At 39.3% G+C, this 21,382-nt stretch overlaps 1 protein-coding gene across 1 annotated transcript in view; it reads right to left on the reverse strand.

The window, feature by feature from the left end:
• Nucleotides 1–6,608: 6,608 nt before the first annotated feature.
• Nucleotides 6,609–21,382, reverse strand: part of RGS22 (regulator of G protein signaling 22) — a 66,196-nt gene continuing 51,422 nt past the window's right edge. Inside the window, exons 22-27 of the mRNA XM_069779768.1 lie at nucleotides 19,794–19,973; nucleotides 18,086–18,247; nucleotides 14,238–14,345; nucleotides 12,442–12,544; nucleotides 11,757–11,866; nucleotides 6,609–9,534 (exon numbers count right to left, since the gene is read on the reverse strand). Of these exons, the coding sequence (XP_069635869.1) occupies nucleotides 9,526–9,534; nucleotides 11,757–11,866; nucleotides 12,442–12,544; nucleotides 14,238–14,345; nucleotides 18,086–18,247; nucleotides 19,794–19,973 (672 nt within the window). The 3' untranslated portion in view covers nucleotides 6,609–9,525. The remainder of the gene's footprint in view (nucleotides 9,535–11,756; nucleotides 11,867–12,441; nucleotides 12,545–14,237; nucleotides 14,346–18,085; nucleotides 18,248–19,793; nucleotides 19,974–21,382) is intronic.

Consider the following 21,382-nt stretch of genomic DNA (forward strand, 5'->3'; position numbering starts at 1 on the left):
CTTAGAAGTAAACAAAAACACACCCACAGAAACACCTTCCAGTCCCTGTTCCTTGCTCAAAGCCCTTTAAATGATGCCAGGATTCTTCTGTCTTGTATGTTTTTAAATGTTATGTAGCCTATCTGCAATGGAAATAAAGTCATCAAAGACAATGTTTCTATACTGTTCCTTTACTCTCTATTTGCGTAGAGGTGCCTTTCAGAAAGTTTTTTCATTCCTCATCCTTGTTTTTCCAGGAGCCTGTGGAGTCAAACCACCTTTACAGACAAATATGCCAATCTACAGTTTAACCAGTCAACACATAAAATTGTTACATGTAATTCAGTCTCTACAGTCTCTACAGTCCTATCTCAGCAACTGACAGCCTATCAGATGTAGACCACAAGCATTCCTAGCCTGGGTTCAGCTCCAGAAAGTGTCCAGGGTAAGAACAGCACCGGAGCAGAGTTCCTCCTTTTGAAAATGAACGCAAGGACCACAACACGAGGACAAAAGGCTAAGCTTTTCATGTTCCTTTTCAAAGCACAGTTTGGTTGATGGGCTGTGATATGGTTTAGTTTCATGCAAGGCAGAATTCTCTAGCTCCAAATATCATCTACTGTATGGAAACTATCGTATGGCAGACAATGTCTGCATGACCTGCCCAGCAATCCTGGTGAGTCTGTACACGCAAGCACATTGACCAGTACTCTCCTCCTTGATCATGGATGCGTTACAGTAAGTCTGAGCAGAAGATTCATGGGTACCATTCAGTAGTCCAAAGCCATTGAAACAAGGAGTGTTCTTCATACCTTAGTAGGGTTTAGACCAGACCTTTTATTGGCTTCTTTTTTTCTAGATGTGACCAGTGATCATCTGACCTCCAGGAAAGCAGAAAGCGGCCAACTGCTGCTGTTCATACAGCTATAATTTTGTTCAAGGAATTCGTTCTCACAGACAGTGACAGACCAACTTACCTGTGGGTGTAAAACAGTGGCTGTGAAGTGGGAAAACCTCCTTCAAATAGAAGATCAGACTCACTCTCCACCAGGCACTACATTTGGCCCCTTCCTTGGTTAGGTTCAACATGCTGCTTCTGGGCAGCTCTTGGCTCAGTGCACTCCTCTCAGAGGACCGAGCTGCATGGAGAGGAGCAGGGGCTTTCCTCAGGTTAGGGACTGCACCCCGAGAGAGTGACATCTAAAAATTTGCAGCTGTAGGATTTAACCTAGAGACATCTGTGCCCTTTATTTGATTTACCCAGTACAATACAGAGCTCATTCTGACAAAAAAAGACTGGCCCAGGTTATCTGAAAAGTGCCACTTTTGTAATTGTTTCCTGTGGCAAGTTTTTAGACCTTTTCTCATAGGTTTCTAAACCTCTCATCTTAGTCTGGTTTAATTCATGTTGAGGTGATGACATGATGTTATGAGATGTTGGCAAGTTTTCCTTTCTGGGTCTGAAATGACAGTCTAGAAGGAGTCAGGGGTGTCTCTTTCAGATTTGTTGTGACTTGTATCATCACACTGCAGTCATGTCAACCAAATTGTGTCCGTTTATGAAAAGAGAGTTCATGAACACAATTAAGAACAAAATAACAAGTACCCCAGAGATGATGTATTTCGTGACCTCTTTATAACCTGGTGAACAAATTGTGAGCCTGAAAGCTTGTCTGTTGTTTCCAATTACATCACCTGGTCTAATAAAAGATATCCCCTCTTCCTAAAAAAATGCCATTGCTTTTGTTTATTTTGGTGTTGGAAGAACATACCGACTTAGGATTGCTATGTTGTGTAAAGGCTCCATAGCTTTTACTTGGTATTTGAGGGTACTGCAAATATAATAGATTTTCTTTACAATCATAACTTTGGCAATGCTTGAAGTCCCAGCAGTCAGGGAGTCTCTGACTACAAAATCCCCAGTGGAGCTAAAAATCCATGTCAGATTGTGGTCCCAGGTTTGAAAGGTGAGGCCCAGTCAGTTGTGTGAGGCTTCCAGAAAGTAGTCAAATCATCTATTAGTGGTTTTTTAACAAACTTGTTATTGGCATAGACTTTTAAAAATATGTATACTTAAACCAGCCTGTTTTAACTTTACTGTTTTGTTTGAAATAATCTAATTAGGAAATTGTGGATCTCAGGTTTCTACTGCATTGAAATTTTTGAGCTTCATGATTAACAAAACTGGCAATAGATAACAGCGTAAGCAACCTTAGTTAAATATATTTTGATTAAATGAGTTCAGGATGCATTTTCCAAAGACAAATTTGGCCATGTTCAATACAGCATTACATGTAAACGTCTGGAAAAATTGCAGCATTTTTCCAAGCAGGAGGCATGAGATTACTATAATCCATAGCCTGCACCGCAGTATTAATTAGCATGGCTCACTAACCAGGGACGTAATATTTGTAAATGAAATTCTAGAAGGGCATTGGTAAGGAACAGGATTTTGAAGCCAAATGGAAAACATGAACCAATAAAAAGGCTGAACTAGCTAGAAGTGCAAGCTCAGCCTTTGAAGTTAGTTCAAGTACTGCATGCTTTAATTTTGGTGTAATCTTATGATGGGGGTACAAACAAGAACTCAGAAACAGATTTTGTAACATTTGGCCCAATTGTAGATGAATCAGTTTGTTGATGGTTACCAACAATTGCACAGCCAGAGAAGCTGTGGTCTTTGTTAAATTAGATTGAATAATTGGCTTCAGTGGGAGTTTCGGGTGCAGAGCAAATGAAGTGTCACGGCCCTTGACTCTCGTAAGATTCCTTAGCAGAGGCTAAGCTTTTGCATTCAGAACAACCTGAATATGGATTCAGAGAAAATAAGTCCCTCAAGAGTTCATCTACTCACTCCCCTGCCCCAATATGGGTCTGAAAATACTTAGTCATTCCTGGCAGATGTGCGTATCTTATCTGTTTTTAGAACCCCTCTGATGACAATAAGGATACCAAAAGCTCTCTGGGCAGTTTGTTTCCAATGCTTAACTATTGTCTCGGAATACAATCTGTGATTAGTACTACTATTACCTTGGCAAGCCCAACTAAGCCTATGTATTTCTGTGTTTTGATTTTGTTTTGCTTTGGGTTTTTTTCAATACACTTTCGTGTGGAGCTACAGTGACAAAGCTGTGCTTTCCTGGTGTTTCACTCAAAAAAAAAAAAAAAATCACTGTTTTCGTCCTTTGGACAGCTTTCTGAAGGCCAACTACTGCCAGGTGCTGAGCACCTCTGGAGATGTGAATTAAGAGAACAAGTTTCAATACATTCACCAAATTTCGGGATCGGGCAGCCAGGAGTTAAGGTGATCTTTGAACTGAAAGGTCATAACTGGAAGATGAACACAATCATACACACTCTCCTTTTTTAGGTCAAGCATTCAGTTCATTAGCTTGAAAATAGTAAATAATTTATCGTAGTCTTTAGTGAATGGCCCAACACATGCTGTTAATTAGTTTCTCATTTGGGAGAAAAAACACAGAGAAAGTTAATTTTTTTCTTGCATATGCTTTCTAGAGGAAAAAGGACTCCCAAAAAGTGCATTTATTTTCTCTTTCTAGCAGCCATGCAGACCTCTGAAAAGAGCCATATTCCTCACCAAAGCAAGTGTAATGGCTCTGTCCTCTCAAATGCAAGTGAGTACAAATCCAAACATTTTAATGAAACACAAAGACCTTCATTTCAAAAAAATACACAGAAGAAAATGGTTGGAATATTGTATTAGGAAAAAGAAGATATACACCAAACTTAAGCCCTATGTGATTATGACAGTAAAATAGTTTACCAAACAAGGTAATTTTATGCATATATGTGTATAGTGTCTGTATATATATATGCACACAAGCACAAACAAATGCAAGAATTATAGATTTTATAGACATGTAAACATGCCTGCACAGGCATATACACATACAAAACTGTAAAGGTGTAAATTACTCTAGAGATGTGACAGATTCGATTCCCAAAGTACCTTTTTCAGGAATGAGTGGTATTCAAACCAATCAGGGTTTGGGCTTTACAAAACCAGTGCTGATCGGTTGGGGCAGCTGGGATGAAATCATTTAGTTGCCTACAGGTGAAAACTGCTAAGAATGCTATAAGCTTCTTGATTGCATTTACTGAGCTATAGGCACCATAGCCTATTATAATGAATATTTCCAGTGAACTCTCTTTATTTACTGACTTTGACAGATGGGGAATATTGCATAAGCTATTGTGTGCCTGTGCATTCCTTGAGTGTGATGCTGTGTTTTTTTCTTGCTTGCCTTGTCATTTGTTTCATTTAACTTTCTCATTAATGGCACAATTGCTTTGTTTTGTTCAAAAATCCTTTTCTGAGAAGCGAGTATTACTTTCTTTTTAAACTTCTTGCCAACAAAAGATTTTCAAACACATATGGTACAGAGGAATCATGTATAAGATTGTTTTAGAGGAAAAAGAAATATCTAAAATTAAAAGCACAAATCCACCTACTACATTTCCACTTTGACATGAAATGAAAACTTAACTTGAGAAATGCACACAGTCCATCAGCATACTCTGAGCAAATATATAATTAACATGTGGAATAAGCAATGCTGTTGTCAACGCTTTCACATATGTTACCATGAAACTAAAATATTTTAATTAGTAGCGAAATAGAGGAGAATCCAAGTAAGTGCAGCCTGCGCTTGACATATAAATTAGCTTGGCTCAATGAATATTAAAAATAAGAGAATCTCATCTATACCTTGACTACCCTTACCATACTAGGACAGCTTAGTGGCTCCTGCATAATTCCAATCTGCTCCAGCGCTCTGATAAATTATTACTTGGCAGACAAGTATCCATCATGGCCATTGTGCAAATGCTTTACTAAATCACTAGTAAAAATCAAAATGTGTGAGTTCATTAGCAGGTAGGTAGAAAGTGTAGACTTTGGTGTTTTGTATTAATCCAATGTGCTTGGACTGACAGAACCTTGTTTGAAGGCTACGTAATAAGAGGAAAAATATAAAACTATATAGCAATACCATGTGGCTTCTGATTTGGGAACTACAATTTAGCCTATTAGACATGGACCTGTTCCAAAAGTGCACATTCAAACAATCATGCATGAAGGAGTCAGAAACACAGATGTGAATTATAACTCTCTGAAATCCTGGGAATGCTCCAAATCAGGCCATTAAAGGTAGGTTTGAACTGTGAGTACAGATCCAGATCTAAAATTTTTGTTCAAACCTGTCTTTCCCTAACATTTTTAAAGTAACTACTGAATGTATTAAAACCAGCAATGTTCCATAAGCTTAAAAAAAAATACCAGTTAACCCCATCTTAGCTGTGTTCAGACACAATTCACAATGACTGACTAAAAGCATTTCTGTAAAAGCCAGTAACAAAAATCATCAGTTGAATGCAATGGGACAGTTTAAACAGGTCAAATTCAAGCTGGATTACTGCAGCTCCATTGGCCACATTCAACTTCACAGTGATCAGTTTGGCCCAGTATTTAACATTACAAACAAAAATAATTTAAGGATTTTCTTTTCCGAGTTTGGGACAGAACTTTGAAACATCTGGTCTCTTTTCAGTCATTTTTACACACGCACAAGCTAAAGTTAATAGTTTTGACTAGAGCAACAGTGTTGAGTGGGACTGAGGCTGGCCATTTCACGAGCATACAAGTGGTAGAGGGTAGAAAATGTCCCTAAGTCTGTAATACTGTATAGGGCTAAAGGCACAGAAGGAGCAATGAAGGGACACCTGCCATTTTTCAATACTCTCAACAGCAAGACACTGAGGTCCCACACTTAAGAATATAACCCGGTTCATTGATGCTTTTATCGGTAGACTTCATTAATGCAGGTTTCTCTTTTTTTAAGTCAAACGTTTGCAAAGTGAGTCACAATGATTCTTCTCATGTAAAAGATGTAGAAGGTGTGGCACAAACCAGCCTGGCCTTGGCCACCCAGTACTGTATAATAAGAGAACCAATAACAGAAACTGGGTCTGCTAAATCTGGTCTGCTGCTGTGTCTGCAAAGCACCTCTCTTCATTGCTGATCTCAATGCCTGATGATTAAATACTAGATTTCCGCACCTTGAAAGGGGCAAACAAATCCACAGCTTGGAGTCTAAGACTGTTCCCCGTTAACAGTACTTTAAGAAACAGCCACTAAAAAGAGATCATGAGGAGTACAGAGGCAATGGCAGAGCAGCATTGTACAGACATAAATGAGAAAGCATTTTGCCCCTTTTTAAATGGCCTGGTGACCACCACTACCACTCTTGTAAGCTATCGTGAGCGTGCACAGTAATAGCATAATCCAGCACTACATATTTTCAGGAATTTATCTTATAGTCTGATACTTTGTGTCATGCAGTAGCAGGAGAGAAGTCAAAGCAAAACACATAAAGCCCCTTCCTGAAGTGCGTAGTCACAGCTTGTGTTGATATCAAAAGTATTTGAATGAGCAACTTCAGGACTGCACCCTCAAAGATTATGAAATGTTTTAATAAACATGCCAGGTCTGATGAGAGAAAAGTGAAATACACAGTAATAGCATCTAAGTGTAAATATTTACGATTCCAAATGACGGCTTAAAAAAATTTCAAAATAGTCCCAATATGTTATATTACTTGGGAGTAAACAACAAAAGTAAGTCTGATTGAATATGATTGGATTGTGTATTTTGAACGCCACTAAAGCATAAATATATCCAGAAGAGTTTCTAGGTTTGCAGGTTTCTGAAAAGACAATTGTTTTTATTGTCTGTAGCAGCAAACTCCACAGAGAACTGTTGTTCTGCTGTAGACTTTTGAAAGTCCCAAAGTATATGTAGTTAAAATAAACAAGGAATAAAGTTTTAGTTAGCTAAAGGGAGAGGTGCTAGGGTTGTTGAGTAAAACTTTTCTAGCCCTTTAAAACTACTGAGCTCACATAGGTGGTAGATCAGCAACCTGAGAGAGAATAGATCTCAAGAACAAGATAAAAAGGCAATAGCAGTGCAAGCTTTCTGAAGTGATGTAGAGTCTTTGTTTAGAAAAATAGCATTTACTTAGTCTCTATACCTGTTCAGTTCTCAGGCTTTCTGCTGGAACTAGCAATAGTCATTACTTGGCCCCCTGGGACGAGACAAAAACCACTATTCCATTTCAGGTATATCACCAAATAGCAGTAATGGGGTATCTGCCATTGCACCAGACTAGATTCAGTAACCCAGAAATGAAAGGGTCCCTGTCTCTTAATATATTCCCTGTCCGATTGCTCAATATTTCTTTAAAATTAACATATCAAATGGGTATAATGATATGACATGTATTTCTAGCATTACTAATATATATGTGATCCTCCTCAGTTGCATACTAAAGACATGGCCTATAAATGATTGTGCATGTGTATATACACACATACATACATGCATATATATTTCAGTTAACATGGAGACAGAACTGCAAACTGGATTGAGGGTTACCATTGATTTGCAGAACTTTGAGTGGATAGAGCCAGTTTGCAAAATTCTACTCACTCATTGAAGTACATGTTGTTTGTTTTAAGTTTGATAGATATGTATGGTATTAATCATAGTAACTGTCTGGGACAGTAGTTTTTGGGGGGGGGGCTGGTAAATTTTTGTTAACAATTTGGCAAGGCTGGAATATATTCACAAGTTTTATCATCTGTGACAAATATCTGGACAATATTTTTCATTTTAGAAGTAAACCAAGTATGATTCAAGTCAAAGCTACCAGCATAAGATAAGCATTGTCTACATGTTATTTAACTGTCTCAAAATGCCATGAAGGCAAGAATACAACAAAACAGAAACTGACTGGTGCGCTCCAGCATTTGGTTGCGTGCACTGTACTGACCACAGCAGCTGAAGGTGGCCTTTCACGTGTTTTTTAGAGTGACATACATCATTGCGTTTATGGCATTTCATGACTCTTCTTTGCCTTTCACATTAATGAGTGGTAGGCCACACAGTACCACATGTGCTTTGCTCACTACAAGATGCTACATTCCACCCTCCTCAGATGTACTGAGTATTAAAGTTTACTGCATCTGTGAAATTTGGGAAAACGTGAAAAACAGGGACAGGAATTTTATGTTTTACTCCCTTGTGGCTTCCACCCAAGATGTCTTTCTCATGTAATGTCACACGAGCAAACAACCCAAACAGAGAAGGAATGGAGATAAGCGTGAAGCAAACTCTGTCTCTGAACTGTGGGGAAAGTAGGAACTGAACCAATGATCTCCCTTGCTCCTTCTGCGAGGGTATATGAGCAGGGCAGCTATATCCAGAAAAGAGAGTGTCTCCTTCCCTGCCAGCCTGTCTAAAGCAACTCCCAATGGAAATCCCATACAATTCTTGGTCATTGTGTCAAGAGTGAACAAGACTATTAATTGTCCTTAGCTGCCACTCCACACTGAGGAAGAAAGCACTCATGAATGGTCCTTAGCAGTATGACCTAAGAGCTCCAAGTGAAGAACCTTTACTTCTGACAACTGAGACAGGGCTGCATGGCTTGTTCTTCTTGTCCAAAAAGTTGGGAGGGGTAGCGGAAGACAATCCCATCCCTAACTCAGGAGTCATCCCCAGGAACTCAGCAGGCTGGAGCTTGCTGATCTGCCTTTCTCTTACATGCGTTACACACATGTAGAGAAGGATGGAGCCAACAACTTTGTGGCTGGGGACTGGTGTTTAAAGTGGTCTGAAAGATGTGGAGAGGTCTATCATCATCCTGTCCCCTGCCTAGAAGTTAATTCTGCCCCTGCCCTGTCTTAGCTCCCCAATTAATCCTTTGGCCCTAGTCCCAACATCAGCTCTGCCCCAATTCTTTTAAAAACTCTTAAAACTGTAAAAAGAAACAAGGAAGTAGGGAGGGACACACAAGAGCTATGGAGGTCCTAAAACCTTCCGGTGAGTAATGCCTTGGGAGGCGTGACTTTTTACAAACGTTCTCAGTCACATCTGTGTCCTGATGTATTTTAAGCCTTTCTTGTGGATCAAAACTCAGAAATGAGGCAGAAGGTGTACTTTGGACCAGGAATCAGACTGGACTGGGAGCAAACCACAACAGTGTTTGATTTTATGATAGCTCGGACACTTAATGAGTTATCCTTGATGAATAGATGTTGCGTGAATTGCAGTTCTGAGAGCATAGTGTGCCAAGACACACTGCTTCAGGGCTGTCAGTTCAATACAGTTTTACTTACTCATTAGATCAGGCACTGAAGAACTGGGTTTGATTATAATATTTTTAGGACCAAGACCACCTAGTTGTTTGTACCATGCATACTTCAATGGAATCTTACTCTGATTTGAGCCTCAAGGTGTACTTTTAAACAAATGAGTAACACAAGAGGCAGTATCACAATCATGTTGATACAGAACACATTGGAAGATGTTTATTTTCTACCCTTGGCTAATGTCCCACGGTTCTTAATATTCCAAGTCGTCATCTTCGCTCTGGAAACATATGGACAAACCTTGCATGCACATTATTTTTGTGTCTCCTGCCCACCTCCGTTGAATGTCTTTGCATTCCCTTCTTCAGAGAGATTCTAATGTGCCTGCAGAAGGTAACAGAATGTCATTGCTGTGTTGCACCCAGTTGAAACAGTTAGAACAGTTCTTCAATAAATGCATCAAAAAGAGAGAAACAAGGTGTGGATGGTTTGGCCCTCACTAGCAGCCATTCTCCCACCCAGCTGCTCACTCACTCACTCCCCGCCCTCCTGTGGGACATGGGGACAAAAGAGGAAAAACAGGAAAGAGAAAGCTTGTGGGTCAAGATAAAGACAGGCAGATTGCTCAGCAATTACTGTTACAGGCAAAACAGACGCAAAGTGAGGAAATTAATTTATTGCCAATTAGAATAAATTATTACTGATTCAGGTAGTGGAAAACAAAAACAAGAAAAAGAAGAAATTAACATTTACACACTTAGAGAAAACACTTTTCCTCCACCTTTCCCAGGTTCAAGTTCACTCCAAGCACCTCTCCTCCCCTCCTTGTTATTGCCACAGGTTACACTCAGTCCCTTCAGTGAGGCAATGGGGGGCCCCTTCTTCCTTCTCATTCTTTTCCTCTGCTGCAGCATGGGTCCTCCACGGGCTGCAGTGAATATCTGCTCCACCATAGAGCATCTCCTCCTCCTCCTCTTCCTCTGGCCTTGGTGTTCCCTCTGTTGTTTTTCACTCTTTTTATTTCCTCCTCCTCCCTCTGGCTTTCTTTACTCTCTCTTTAATATGTTTTCCCAAGGTGCCACCATCTTGGCTGATGGGCTCAGCTGTGTCCCGTGATGGGTCCTCTGGAGCCAGCTGGAACCGGCTGTGTCCAGCATGGGGCAGCCCTGGCCTCTCCTCACAGAGGCTGCCCCTACAGCCCCCCTGCTGCCAGCACCTTGCTATCTATACCCAATACACAAGATGTGACGTCCTCTGTAACAAAGTGGAGAGAAGCTGTCCCATCAAGAGAGCAGTCTTCTGTAGATATCTCAGCCCACCAGCAGTGATCGGATCACCACAGAGAGCGTGGCTGAGGAGAACCACCAGAGAGACGATCGTGATGGAAGAAAACAAAACCACTCAAAGGCAGTGGGAACACTTGAGCTATTGGGAAAGAAGGGGCAGGGCAGCCAAATTTCCAGTGGTGGTGGAGAGTGGGCTGCAACTGAAGCTGGTGGGAGAGACCTCTCAAACCACTCAAGATCTCTACTTTCTCATTGCGTTAGCCCGTACCACAGCCTGATGCCTGGCAGGAATGCAACTCTCAGGTTTTCAGTAACAGGGTGAGCCAGAGACTGCTGGGCTGGGCTGCAGCAAGGACTGCAGGTACCCTGTAGGCCCTCTTTGAGCGCTGGGCCCAGCTGGAGGCTTCTCAGCTACCGAGCAGGCCCAAAGCCCCTGCGCAAGGACTCCCCATGCTGATATGGCTGCACGTGAAGCAGAACTGCAGTACAAAAAGGCATAAATGTATGAAATACAGTAAGACCTGCAGAGGGGCATAAGGCCCAAGGTTACTGGGTGACTTTAACTGCAACTAGAGGAGGTGATAAGAGGGCAGAAAGAGAATGTGAGGGAAGACCAAGGAATGCTGCAGTTTTCTCTGAAGCCACATACAGAAAATGCTGCCACAGGAAGAGCGTGTTTAGGAGGACTATCAAGGGCAGAGCAACAACTTGCCTAAAATAGCAGTGTTGAAGTATGGAATTAGAAGAGGAAGGAGGAGCAGAGAAGGAAGGGGAGCAATAGTCCAAGTTCTATTAATTTTTTTAAGTCCGTCTAATTTCAGCATAGGCTTAAAAAACCAAAACAAAACCTCCAGGGGATTCTTCCATCTAGGAGTTCAAGCTTTGAAGCAAAATCTGCTTTTCTGTCTTTAGCAGATCTCTACTGTCCCACTTCTTTCTGCCATTCTAATGTTTAATTGGCTTCAGCAGAGATGATCTATTGCTAGTTCTGGGTCAGGCCCTTGCCAGTAACTCCATGCGGTCTGAGCTTCCTCCAGTCATCTCATGCTTCTATTTAAAATATTTTAACTGGAAAGCTTAGATAGCCGCATTTCAGAGACTACCATTTTGCAACAAAATTCCATCTGGTCAACATTAGGTCCACTAGCCATGGTTGGAGTGAAAAACAAGCTTGCCTTCATGTTGAGGCTGTACAGCTTCAGTTAAATGTAATTTGGAGTGGGATAACTTGCTACTAATCAGCATCAGCACTGACAGCAGGAAAACTAGCTTTTAAGAATCCAAATTTCAAAGCACACTTGTTGGCAGTCTGGTACTCACTTTCTGTTTCTTGGGAAGATTTGAGTGTTTCTCCAAACTCACACTACTCTTTGGAGAAATGGTGGATTTTTCAGAGTTTCCAGGCTTCAGGAAGGACATAGATGAAGCACCTGCATAAGAAAAGAAATTTAAAATTGTGGGAAACTGAATGGTTTTAATATCACATAATGCAATTGATAGCCCTACTGCTAAATGGAGTTATTTAATGAACAAACAGGTCATAATATTCTTGGGGAAGACCTAAGAGAATATACCCAGCTGACACAAGGATGAGGCAATGCCTCTTACATCCCCTGACAGCATACTGACAAACTGGTGAGAAAAAAGTTTCATCTCTCTGGTTCTAAGTTGATGAAGCACAAGAAGCCAGGGAGGTGAAGTATGTATGTGAACCATATAGGATTGGCATGCCACTGTGCAGAATGAAGAAATGGCTATATTCCTCTCTGCAGTAGGACCTGTGCAGTAAAGACAATGCTGATACACTGCAACTTTCACTTTCCCTTTCTTAGAAAACTTATCAGTCATTAGTATAGTGCAGAGAGTAAGTCCTCTGCAGACAGTGTAAGAGAGGCAGCAGTTTATGTACACAGCTGCAAAGGAGAGCAAACAAAGTCCTTATACTGAAAGATTTTCACCTAAGCTATAAGCTTGTCCTCCTAAACTACAGAGCTTGGTTAACAACCTGTAAGGAATGATGATGAGTTTTTATCCAGATCTTCTTGCATTTTAAGAAGTATTCTCTCCTGCTCCAAGGCTTCTATGTACTTGGAATAGGACCAGGAAGCCTGCAAGAACCATTAAAAACCATCAGCCTCCTGACCATGTCACTGGTAGTTCCTCATCCATTTCAACAGTGAGACAAAAGACTTGTTTATGTTATATTCCTGTTATTGAATAATCCCAATTATTAAGAAGAGAAGTTTTGTCACGACAATACTGGAATCATGGGAAGAATAGTATTGCTGCAAATAAGCAATCTCAAAACACCATGAAATACAATTTAAGCAAGTTTGACAGATATGAGTTTTACATTCATTTATTCTCCATCCCTGGTCTGAGTCCTATTCTCTCTCCTTTCATCTTCAAAACCTAAACACAGCAGACCTTTTCCCTCCCAAAATATCAGCCTTTTGTGCTATTGAGGACTTGATTTTATCTCCCTTCCACATCCTTCCAGTGTGTCCTTTCTCAAATTGTTGAAGATCTCATTAGCCTCAAAGTTCTTTCTACCTGCCCTCTCCAGCAGAATGCTGCTACCACTAAAGGCAGATCAACTGGAGATGTCATCCTTTCCTTTTCTAAGGAACAAATGTTGCTCTTTACATTGCAACAACCACATTTCAGGTTCCATGTAAATTTAGCTCACTCTCCCAAATCAGTATGGGAACTGTACTTTTGTTTGGCCTTTTTTCCCTTACAGCCTGAAAACTTTGGGGCCAATTTGTCATTTCATGACTCAGTAAGAACAACTTCGGCATCTTCCTATGGCAGAAAGGGGCTCAAAGAAGAAAGTGCTCTATAAAAGATTATTGTTCTTTCTGCAATTACATGCCTCTTGAGGGCTTAGGTGTATGATATTGATATACTGGCTCACTCAACTCACTTTTTTTTTTTTTTTTAAATAGGTATGGGCAAAGGTTAAAAGGTCCATTTAAGGGATAAGAGTGTGAGCTCAGCTATGCATTTTGCACTGTGGCTTCATATTTTGAGGGTATTTCAGACTGCCTATTTCTATATTCTGCTCATCACTAATGTAATGCCATGTAAGAGCTCTATGGAATACAAGCAGTGGCCAGAGTGTGATTTACTCCTGCATCGCATGAAATAGCTGTGAATATGTGGTTGCACAGATTGCCCATTATGTTATGGCAGTGTCAGCTAAGCTATGAATGACCCCTTGATATGCCTAAGGTGGCATGTCTATTCTTCCTGTTTCTCCAATAAAATGACTGTTACCTTTTCACTACAGATTTGATGCATCATGAGGGTTGTTCTGGAAGAAGTACTAAAAAGCTTTTTTCTGTCAGATTTTCTATCCAAATACCTGGATTTCCTAAATGAGTTCAGCTTCACTTTTTGACATATGAGCAGAACCGGAGTCAAGCGTAAACCAAATTCTTTCAGGATATGAATTTTACAAGTAATGAAAAGCTTCTTATTCCAGAATTGAACTTCCTTTTCTTCAATTTATCTTTCAATAAAGATTGTTTTTAAATCTACACACCTAGAGGGCTTAATATGTTGTTATATATTAATACTACTCAGAACTTAAATCTTAAAAAAATTAATAAAGAAAAAAAATCACCTGTAAGGTAGGTAAACTTACAACAGCAAAGTTAATTGTAGAAGAACAGACAATGATGAATCAAATGACCATGTGATAGTAGTATTCAATACCAAACCCCACCTTCCCATTCTCCCAAGATCATTTTATCTCTCTTGAATGATGGTATCTGTAGCAACATGTTTATTATTCACCTGCCACCCATATCCATTTGAAAATGATGCTGGTCCTCTTGCCACACCAATCTTGTCTACCAAAGCACTGCTTGACAGACTGATGACTTCTGTCCCCACTTCTTTACCCTGCCAATAAGAACTCATAATTAGATGTAAACAATAGTTACCAAGCTAAAGTGAAAAGCAAAGTCTGAGGAAGCAAAAATTGTCATTGGAAATTAGACCATTGTCATATGCAGTAACGTTTTATAATGCCCAGTTTCGTAATTCATCCTGTTGGGCATAATAAAAAATATCAGAAGATACTGCTTTTTTAAAGCATTGCTTTGTCCTAATCGATGTTTCTTCACCTCTACACTCCTGCTTCCTTTCAGATTAAATGCTTCAAAATATAACTAATTGCAAGGGCAGACCTGCAACAGAACATATTTTAAGGACAGAGGGGCCGTTGTGATCCTCTAATTTGGCCTCATGTATAAATGCAGAACATAGGATTTCTCATTATTAATTCCAGCTTGGTCCAGTAGCTGTAAATGAACTACAGTAGACATGTTAGGAAAACAGGCAATCTCATTTAAAACACTTACAGTGAAGGACAAGGCATTGTAACCCTTGGCAAACCATTCTAGTGATTAACTATTTGTCATTTTCGTGTTGTTTTAGTGTTGTATTAAGGCTGCACCTTTGCGCATTCTGTCTGATGGTCCCCAAACTCTTTATGAACATTAATCAATTAATCAATAATTAACCCCACAATATCCCCATGCGGCAAGTAATAAAACCCTCCCATGTTGCAAATGAGAAAGTGAGAAAAAAAGAGAGGTCAAATGGTTCCCAAAGTCACTCAGAAAGTCCCTGAAAGATCTGGAAAAGGATCAGAATATCCTACATCCTTGCTCCCAAGGTGCCTTTTCCTTCCTTATCACCCCACTGTCCTATGGACCCATCATCTCTGAGGGTGACTTTTGGGTATAGAACTTCCCAGGCAGCATGGTGTTTATCTTCTCTCCAGAAGAAGGCTTACTAACTTCTATGGCACACTCAATTGACAGAACAGGAATGCCAAAGCAAATACAGAAATAGTGTGTATACTAATATACTACAGTTTATGTTTGCTAGCTTTCTCAATGAGAATGGTGAATTAAATGAGGTCTTTAATAAAGTCTTCTCATAATAAATTAGCCAATCTTATGGCAATGTCATATCCCATGACATTACACCACTTACTAACAAATTAGCTTACTGCTAAGAAGCTTAAAGAGAGATGAGGGAAACATGGAAAGGAAAATTAATGCTTATGGATTTACCTTTCTCTGCTAAGGGCATGGAAAAAGTACAGATTTACAGTGTAAGTTAAAACTATTTTGTACACTTGAAAACAAAAAATCCAAAATCTATTTTGGAGGTAAAATGCAATTGTGTATACAACAAATTACAAATACTGGCATCAAGGTAGTCTGCAAAAAGTGACTAATGATATTTTTTAAGGTATGTGTCATGTGCATCTGGCAGTTAACAAAGGAACAGATCCACAGATGGGCCAAAGATGAGCCCATATAGCTGTGCCCCACTAAGGGCAAATATGTGAAAATGGAGAAGCAAACCATACTCTCCCAAGGCCGTATCTTTTAAAACAACTATTTCAGCACAATACTGAAGCAATCACATTATGTTGAATGTTCAAGCTTACTTCACCCTGTACCTACCCATCCTTGACTTCCAGACACTAAGCTTAAAAGAGGTCTTTGCATAGTACAGTGCTTGCATGGCATGCCTCACTGTCAGCCACTCCTCCCCTGCACTGGGCCCATTGCCAGGAAGCCTTTGATAGGATTTGCCCCATAAATAACAAGTAGGCACACACAAAAAATAAATATTGAGATAGTGAAATAATACCAAGTCATGCATCATTGTCCAGTAAAAACCTTCTTGTCTGCCATTTTTACCATTATCCCACATAAAAGTCCAACTCCGATCCAGTCAGTTCAGAAAGTGAGGTGAGCTCAGTTAGACCGGGCACCCCAGGGACAAATTTATGAGAAAGGAGAAAGTAAAATTCCTCCCCCAGGACCATGATTGTTCCGTTTGACATGAACCCAAAATGGCAACTGATTGGGGGGAGGGCGGTTTGGGAATATATATAAGAAAAATTAATCATTTCTAACCCTTGCCAGAGCTTTCTTCTCCTTCGGCATGAGCCTGGTGGGGCAGAGAAGCATAGACTTTATTTTAAATGCCAAGAAATCATCACCTTCTACAAGCTGCCAAGTGAACCTGCTATCGCTTATGTTGGATGAACCTTATCAGTATCCTTCAGGGATACTGAATCATTTGAATAGTTATGTTGTCACCGGGGGAACTGAAATCTCAGGCAAGAGAACAGAGAATGGCAAATTCTTTAAACAATAATAGAGGGAGGGAAAGGGTTTGAAAAACTTATCTGTTCCACCTATTCTTTCAAGAGATTTTAAAAGGTAACTGGTTTACTGATAATTTTTTGTGAGAAGGATAGTCTGCAGACTGTTTACTGAACTGCATTCTCTGCCTGTCACTTTCTAAAATTTCTTACCCTATTTCCCAGCTTAGAAGGGTAATTCACCTTTCCCATTTGTTCCCCATAAAAGCTAGGCTTTTCCCTCCTGGCCAAGATTTGCTCTTTACTTCCTTGGTCTTAATCAGAAATCTTATAGGCAGGGAACAAACAGATGGAAAAAATAAGTCTGTGAAAATGCAAAAGTGCATTACTTTGAAATATTGCATTCTTGCGCTATAAGTATTGCCAATGGCCTTGCCAGACATATCTGTATGGAGGCAACGTGCTTTGGAGAAAGGAACATGAGTTCTTGGATTTTAGACTTCACTTGACATTGGTGTGTGGCCTTGAGTAACACTTCACTGGTCCTCAGTTTTCATGTGTCTAAAAGAGGATAACAACGTGTACATGTTCTTACAGGCATATATGTCTTTATCTGTCCAGGTGCTCATGTGGTTCTCATCACAAGTAACATCTCAACACATGTGTACATGGTATTTAAAATATGTAAAGGTCTTTTAATGCTACTTATGATAGTTTGCAAGTCAAATAATTTCTCTGCCCTTAAAGGAATGTTCTCTCCTCAAAGCTGACCAAACAATTAGATTTTGTAAAAAATAAACTTTTGCAAAGCCTATAATCAATAGAAAAAAATCCATTATATTTTAATAAAAAAATTCCAAGAAAAACAATTTGACAAGCAAGCATTCTGCTGTAGAGGTCACAGCTCTATTAATGCACTGAAATTGCCTAGAAACTGTGAACAGTCTTAACAATTTCACTGTCAAAGCTGAGAAATATTCAAGAAAAGACAAAGGCTATACAAAGCAATTAGCACAGAAATATTTTTAAAAATAATGTGCAGACTTTTCAAATGCTCCTTCTGAAAAGTAGATATGAAATCTGGTTTGGTTTTGTTTTGTTTTGTTTTGCTTTCAATAGTGAACCAGGACTATAACTTCTAAAATAAGACAGTACATACTGAAAGTGCAAACAGGTCTGCCGTTACCCATTGTACACATGGACCGTGCATAGTTGTTTTTTTTAAATTTCAGTCCTCTTTTTCACTCTATTCTTGGCACAAAGGATGACTAAAATACATTTTCCCCTCTGCTTAATGAAAGGAGTATTCCATTGACTCATCTGCTTCAAGTTAAACAAATGTATATGCACTGGCAGGATCGGGAACTAATCACCCTAGGACCAGGTCGCATGTAAAGCTTGAATTCTAACAGAAAGGCTTCGGTAGCTTTGGATCAGGCTGAGAAAGGGATATTTGAATTCATGTATATTTGTTCATGAAGGAATTTTTATGCAGTTTGTCAGCTGTCACCTGAAACTTTGTGACCCTTACCTCTGCTGTTTTGCCTTCCTTCTTTCGCATCTTTTTTCCCTTTTTTCTCTCCAAGGCAAATAGAATTTTGTCACTAGCCAAATTGCTCTGAAACTTACAAAATTTTGGCCAAAATTTAAACAGAAGAGCAAAAATTGTCATCTGCACAGAAAGAAAAGAAAGTCAATCTTGACCATATTAAGAAAACAGAGTTTACTGTAAAATAAAATGTAGTTTACCATGAGAATGAAATAACTATTTCTTTTTGAATACACAGCCTTGTTCCTCCCACGTACTGTGTCCTGACATTTCAGCCCAGTTTTGCTCGGCACATGCTTTTCATCAGTGTGTTTATTACTGGTGAGAAATCTTCCTAAAACACAGTTAAAAGGCACTTTCTTTTTTTATATTTCCCTAAACAATTGTTTGCATTAATGAAAACATCCATCATTTTTTACAAGTATTCCTGATAAAATATACACCAGTAGAATTGCTTTTGCACCACTGTTCTGCTCAAGTATTTCAAATATTCAGTTCATTAGGGAGAGGGGTTTTTTTCCCTCCTTAAGAGAAAGGAAATACTTTTTTGCCTCTGGAAAGGCTCTTAAACCACATTACAGATCTATGAGCAAATCTTGGATAATTTTTAAATGATATAATCTCTCACAGGGTCTTTTTTGAACTAGAAAAAGAAAAACAATTTTAGAAAAGCAAACAGAGGGGCTCAGTGAATTCTGTTGCTGCACGTACTAAGGCTCACATTTTTCAATTTATTTAGATGTTTAATTCTCATTGAGAAACTCAGCTTCAAAGGAGCCAAGCATGCTCAGCACCTCGCTGCTTCTGGCTCAACAGACTTGAAAGTGACATGTGAGTCACTGTCATGTTCCAGTCACAGCTTTTTGGCTAAGTCCTTCCCTTGGTTTTGTGCCACATTTCTGGAGCACGCTGGGTTTTACACAGGCTGAAATGAGAATTCTTATTTCTCTTAGGACCTATATGAACCCTTTTTTCTGACAAACCATTCATCTTTTGTGATCCAAACACTTTATGGACTCACAGTTGATGTTTAAAGGTGTTGGTGGCAATTTTATAGGAAAAGAAGAACTAGCTTTCTTGGGTTTAGACGATAAGACAGAGAAGACAGTAACAAGGAATAAGAAAATAGTGAGTCTCTAGTAAAGGTTCACAAATTGCTCTTCAGTCTGATTAGTACAAAGATCAGAGAGAAAATTGTCTACAGCCATTTAATACAGACCTTCTGTAATAAAGAAGGGAAGGACATTCAATAAGTGAAGCTGGGTTTGTGCTTTACCTGTCTACATTTTTTTTCATGAACAACAAAAACTACAAACTTTCTAAGCACAAATTCTTCTCTGACCATTAACCAAGTGATAAAGAACAAGCAGTTAAAAACATAGACAGAATTCATTTTTACTGCCAAATTTCCTAGCACAGATCTGGATAACACCTTTCCAGGATCAGCTAGCTGTCAGAGATTGTCCAGTTTACTGAGCAGTAAATATCTGAAGCCTCCCTCTCATCTCCACCATACAGTCTTCATTGAAATGCATGACTATGGTGTTCTCCTTCATGCCCATGCTTATGTATGGAGTCCAAATTGTCACATAAGCAATGAAGACTGTCCTTAAAATCAAGCACACAGATTCTAGCCAAATCTGTTACAGAGATTCTCCCAGATTCTTACCTGTGCTTCTCTAAAAATATAAGGTCCTAGTTCTTTCCTGTGCTCCAGAATCTTCTTTGCTTGTGCAGTTGGGATGTCAATCTGCAAAGCTGGAGGTACCGCAGAATTAATAAAGCAGTCGATAATAGCTGTGATCTTTTTCTGAACTGTGGTATCATCACAATGAGAATGGCACAAGTCCTGAAAGACGAAAAATAGCATTTTCAGTCAGCGGAGAGAGAGAGAAGACCCTTTACAGGGGCCAGTGATCAAAGAGTAATAGTCATACAAAAATAATTATACAATTGATTTCTTCAGCATGTAGGACAAAATTTTTATAGCAAATATGCACGGTCAAAGACATAGTTAAGACATGAATGGGACTTCCTGGTTTGCAAATGCAGATATATAGCAATCGTTGCTTTTAGGTGATAATCTCTGCCTGCATGTTCTGATGGAACAGGATAGTTTTTATCCTGCATTCAGTCCAAGTACTTTACTGGCAAATAGGAGGCATTTCTGAAAAGAGAAACACACCTGCAAGTGTGAAATGCACTGATTTTCACAATGAACCTGCTATGACTAGCATAGCCATGCTAAGTAAAAGACAAATAAATGCTCTAAATACTCCAAGAAAAGAGGGGAATTATTTAGAGGGTACAAGATATTATAACCAGGAATGTTGGCACAAGAGGGGAAAATTTCAGCTACCAGTACAATCTTCCATTCATCGAAATCTTCTAGTTTCCCCATTCATTAAGATTTTCTAGTTTCCCAAAACCTCAGTGTTTGAAATAACTCTGTGCAGAACAGTATACAAAACAAACCTGAACTTACAAGGGTGAGATCTCAAAGAAACACTGAGGGTTTTCTACTTTTTTTAACGTGATCCTATTGTTCTTGTAAAACCTGTTATTACTGTGTTTTTCACACTCTGACGATGCTACCATTGGATTTGACAGGAAGGAAAAATAATTCCAAGATCTTCCTTCAAATGCTTTGAAACACAAACTTTTCATCTATCCATAAATATCAAGAAATTTCTATAACACTAGGAGATTGTCACATATATCTGCTAAAGACACAATAAGCACTGTAGAGAATTTTCAGGACGAGCACTCTCTAAATGAAGAATGTGCATTTAGTTTTGGTATAGAAGGCTGGATATTTACTTTGCAAAGAAATTAAAACCAGGGCTTTTAACCAGAAATGTGGTATGTGAAAGAGCTGGTTTGTTTTATTATGAATACTTTTTAGTTTTATGAAGGAAAAAAAGAATGATAACAGCCACAATGAAGAAAGTAAGGCAATACAAAAACATGTTCAATGTATTCTAAGAATATATTATGACTTCCTTTGCTCATCTAGCATAGAAGAAAAGGCAGAGATCTATAGTAAGAGGCAAGACAAACAAGCCATATGATATGAAGAGGGATGAGACCTGAGGATAGAGGAACAGATGGAAATGATCCACAGAGTTCTATTTCTTCATATTTGTTTAAAAAAAAAAAAGTTTTTGTTTTTTGATTGTCCCAAGATGTGCCGCCAGCCTGATGCGTTACAAGGAGCAATGCAGTCATTGACTCCTAAAGGGAGTTCTGTCTAAACTG

The sequence above is a fragment of the Haliaeetus albicilla genome, chromosome 3 (genome assembly GCF_947461875.1).
Source record: "Haliaeetus albicilla chromosome 3, bHalAlb1.1, whole genome shotgun sequence".
Lineage (NCBI taxonomy): Eukaryota > Metazoa > Chordata > Aves > Accipitriformes > Accipitridae > Haliaeetus > Haliaeetus albicilla.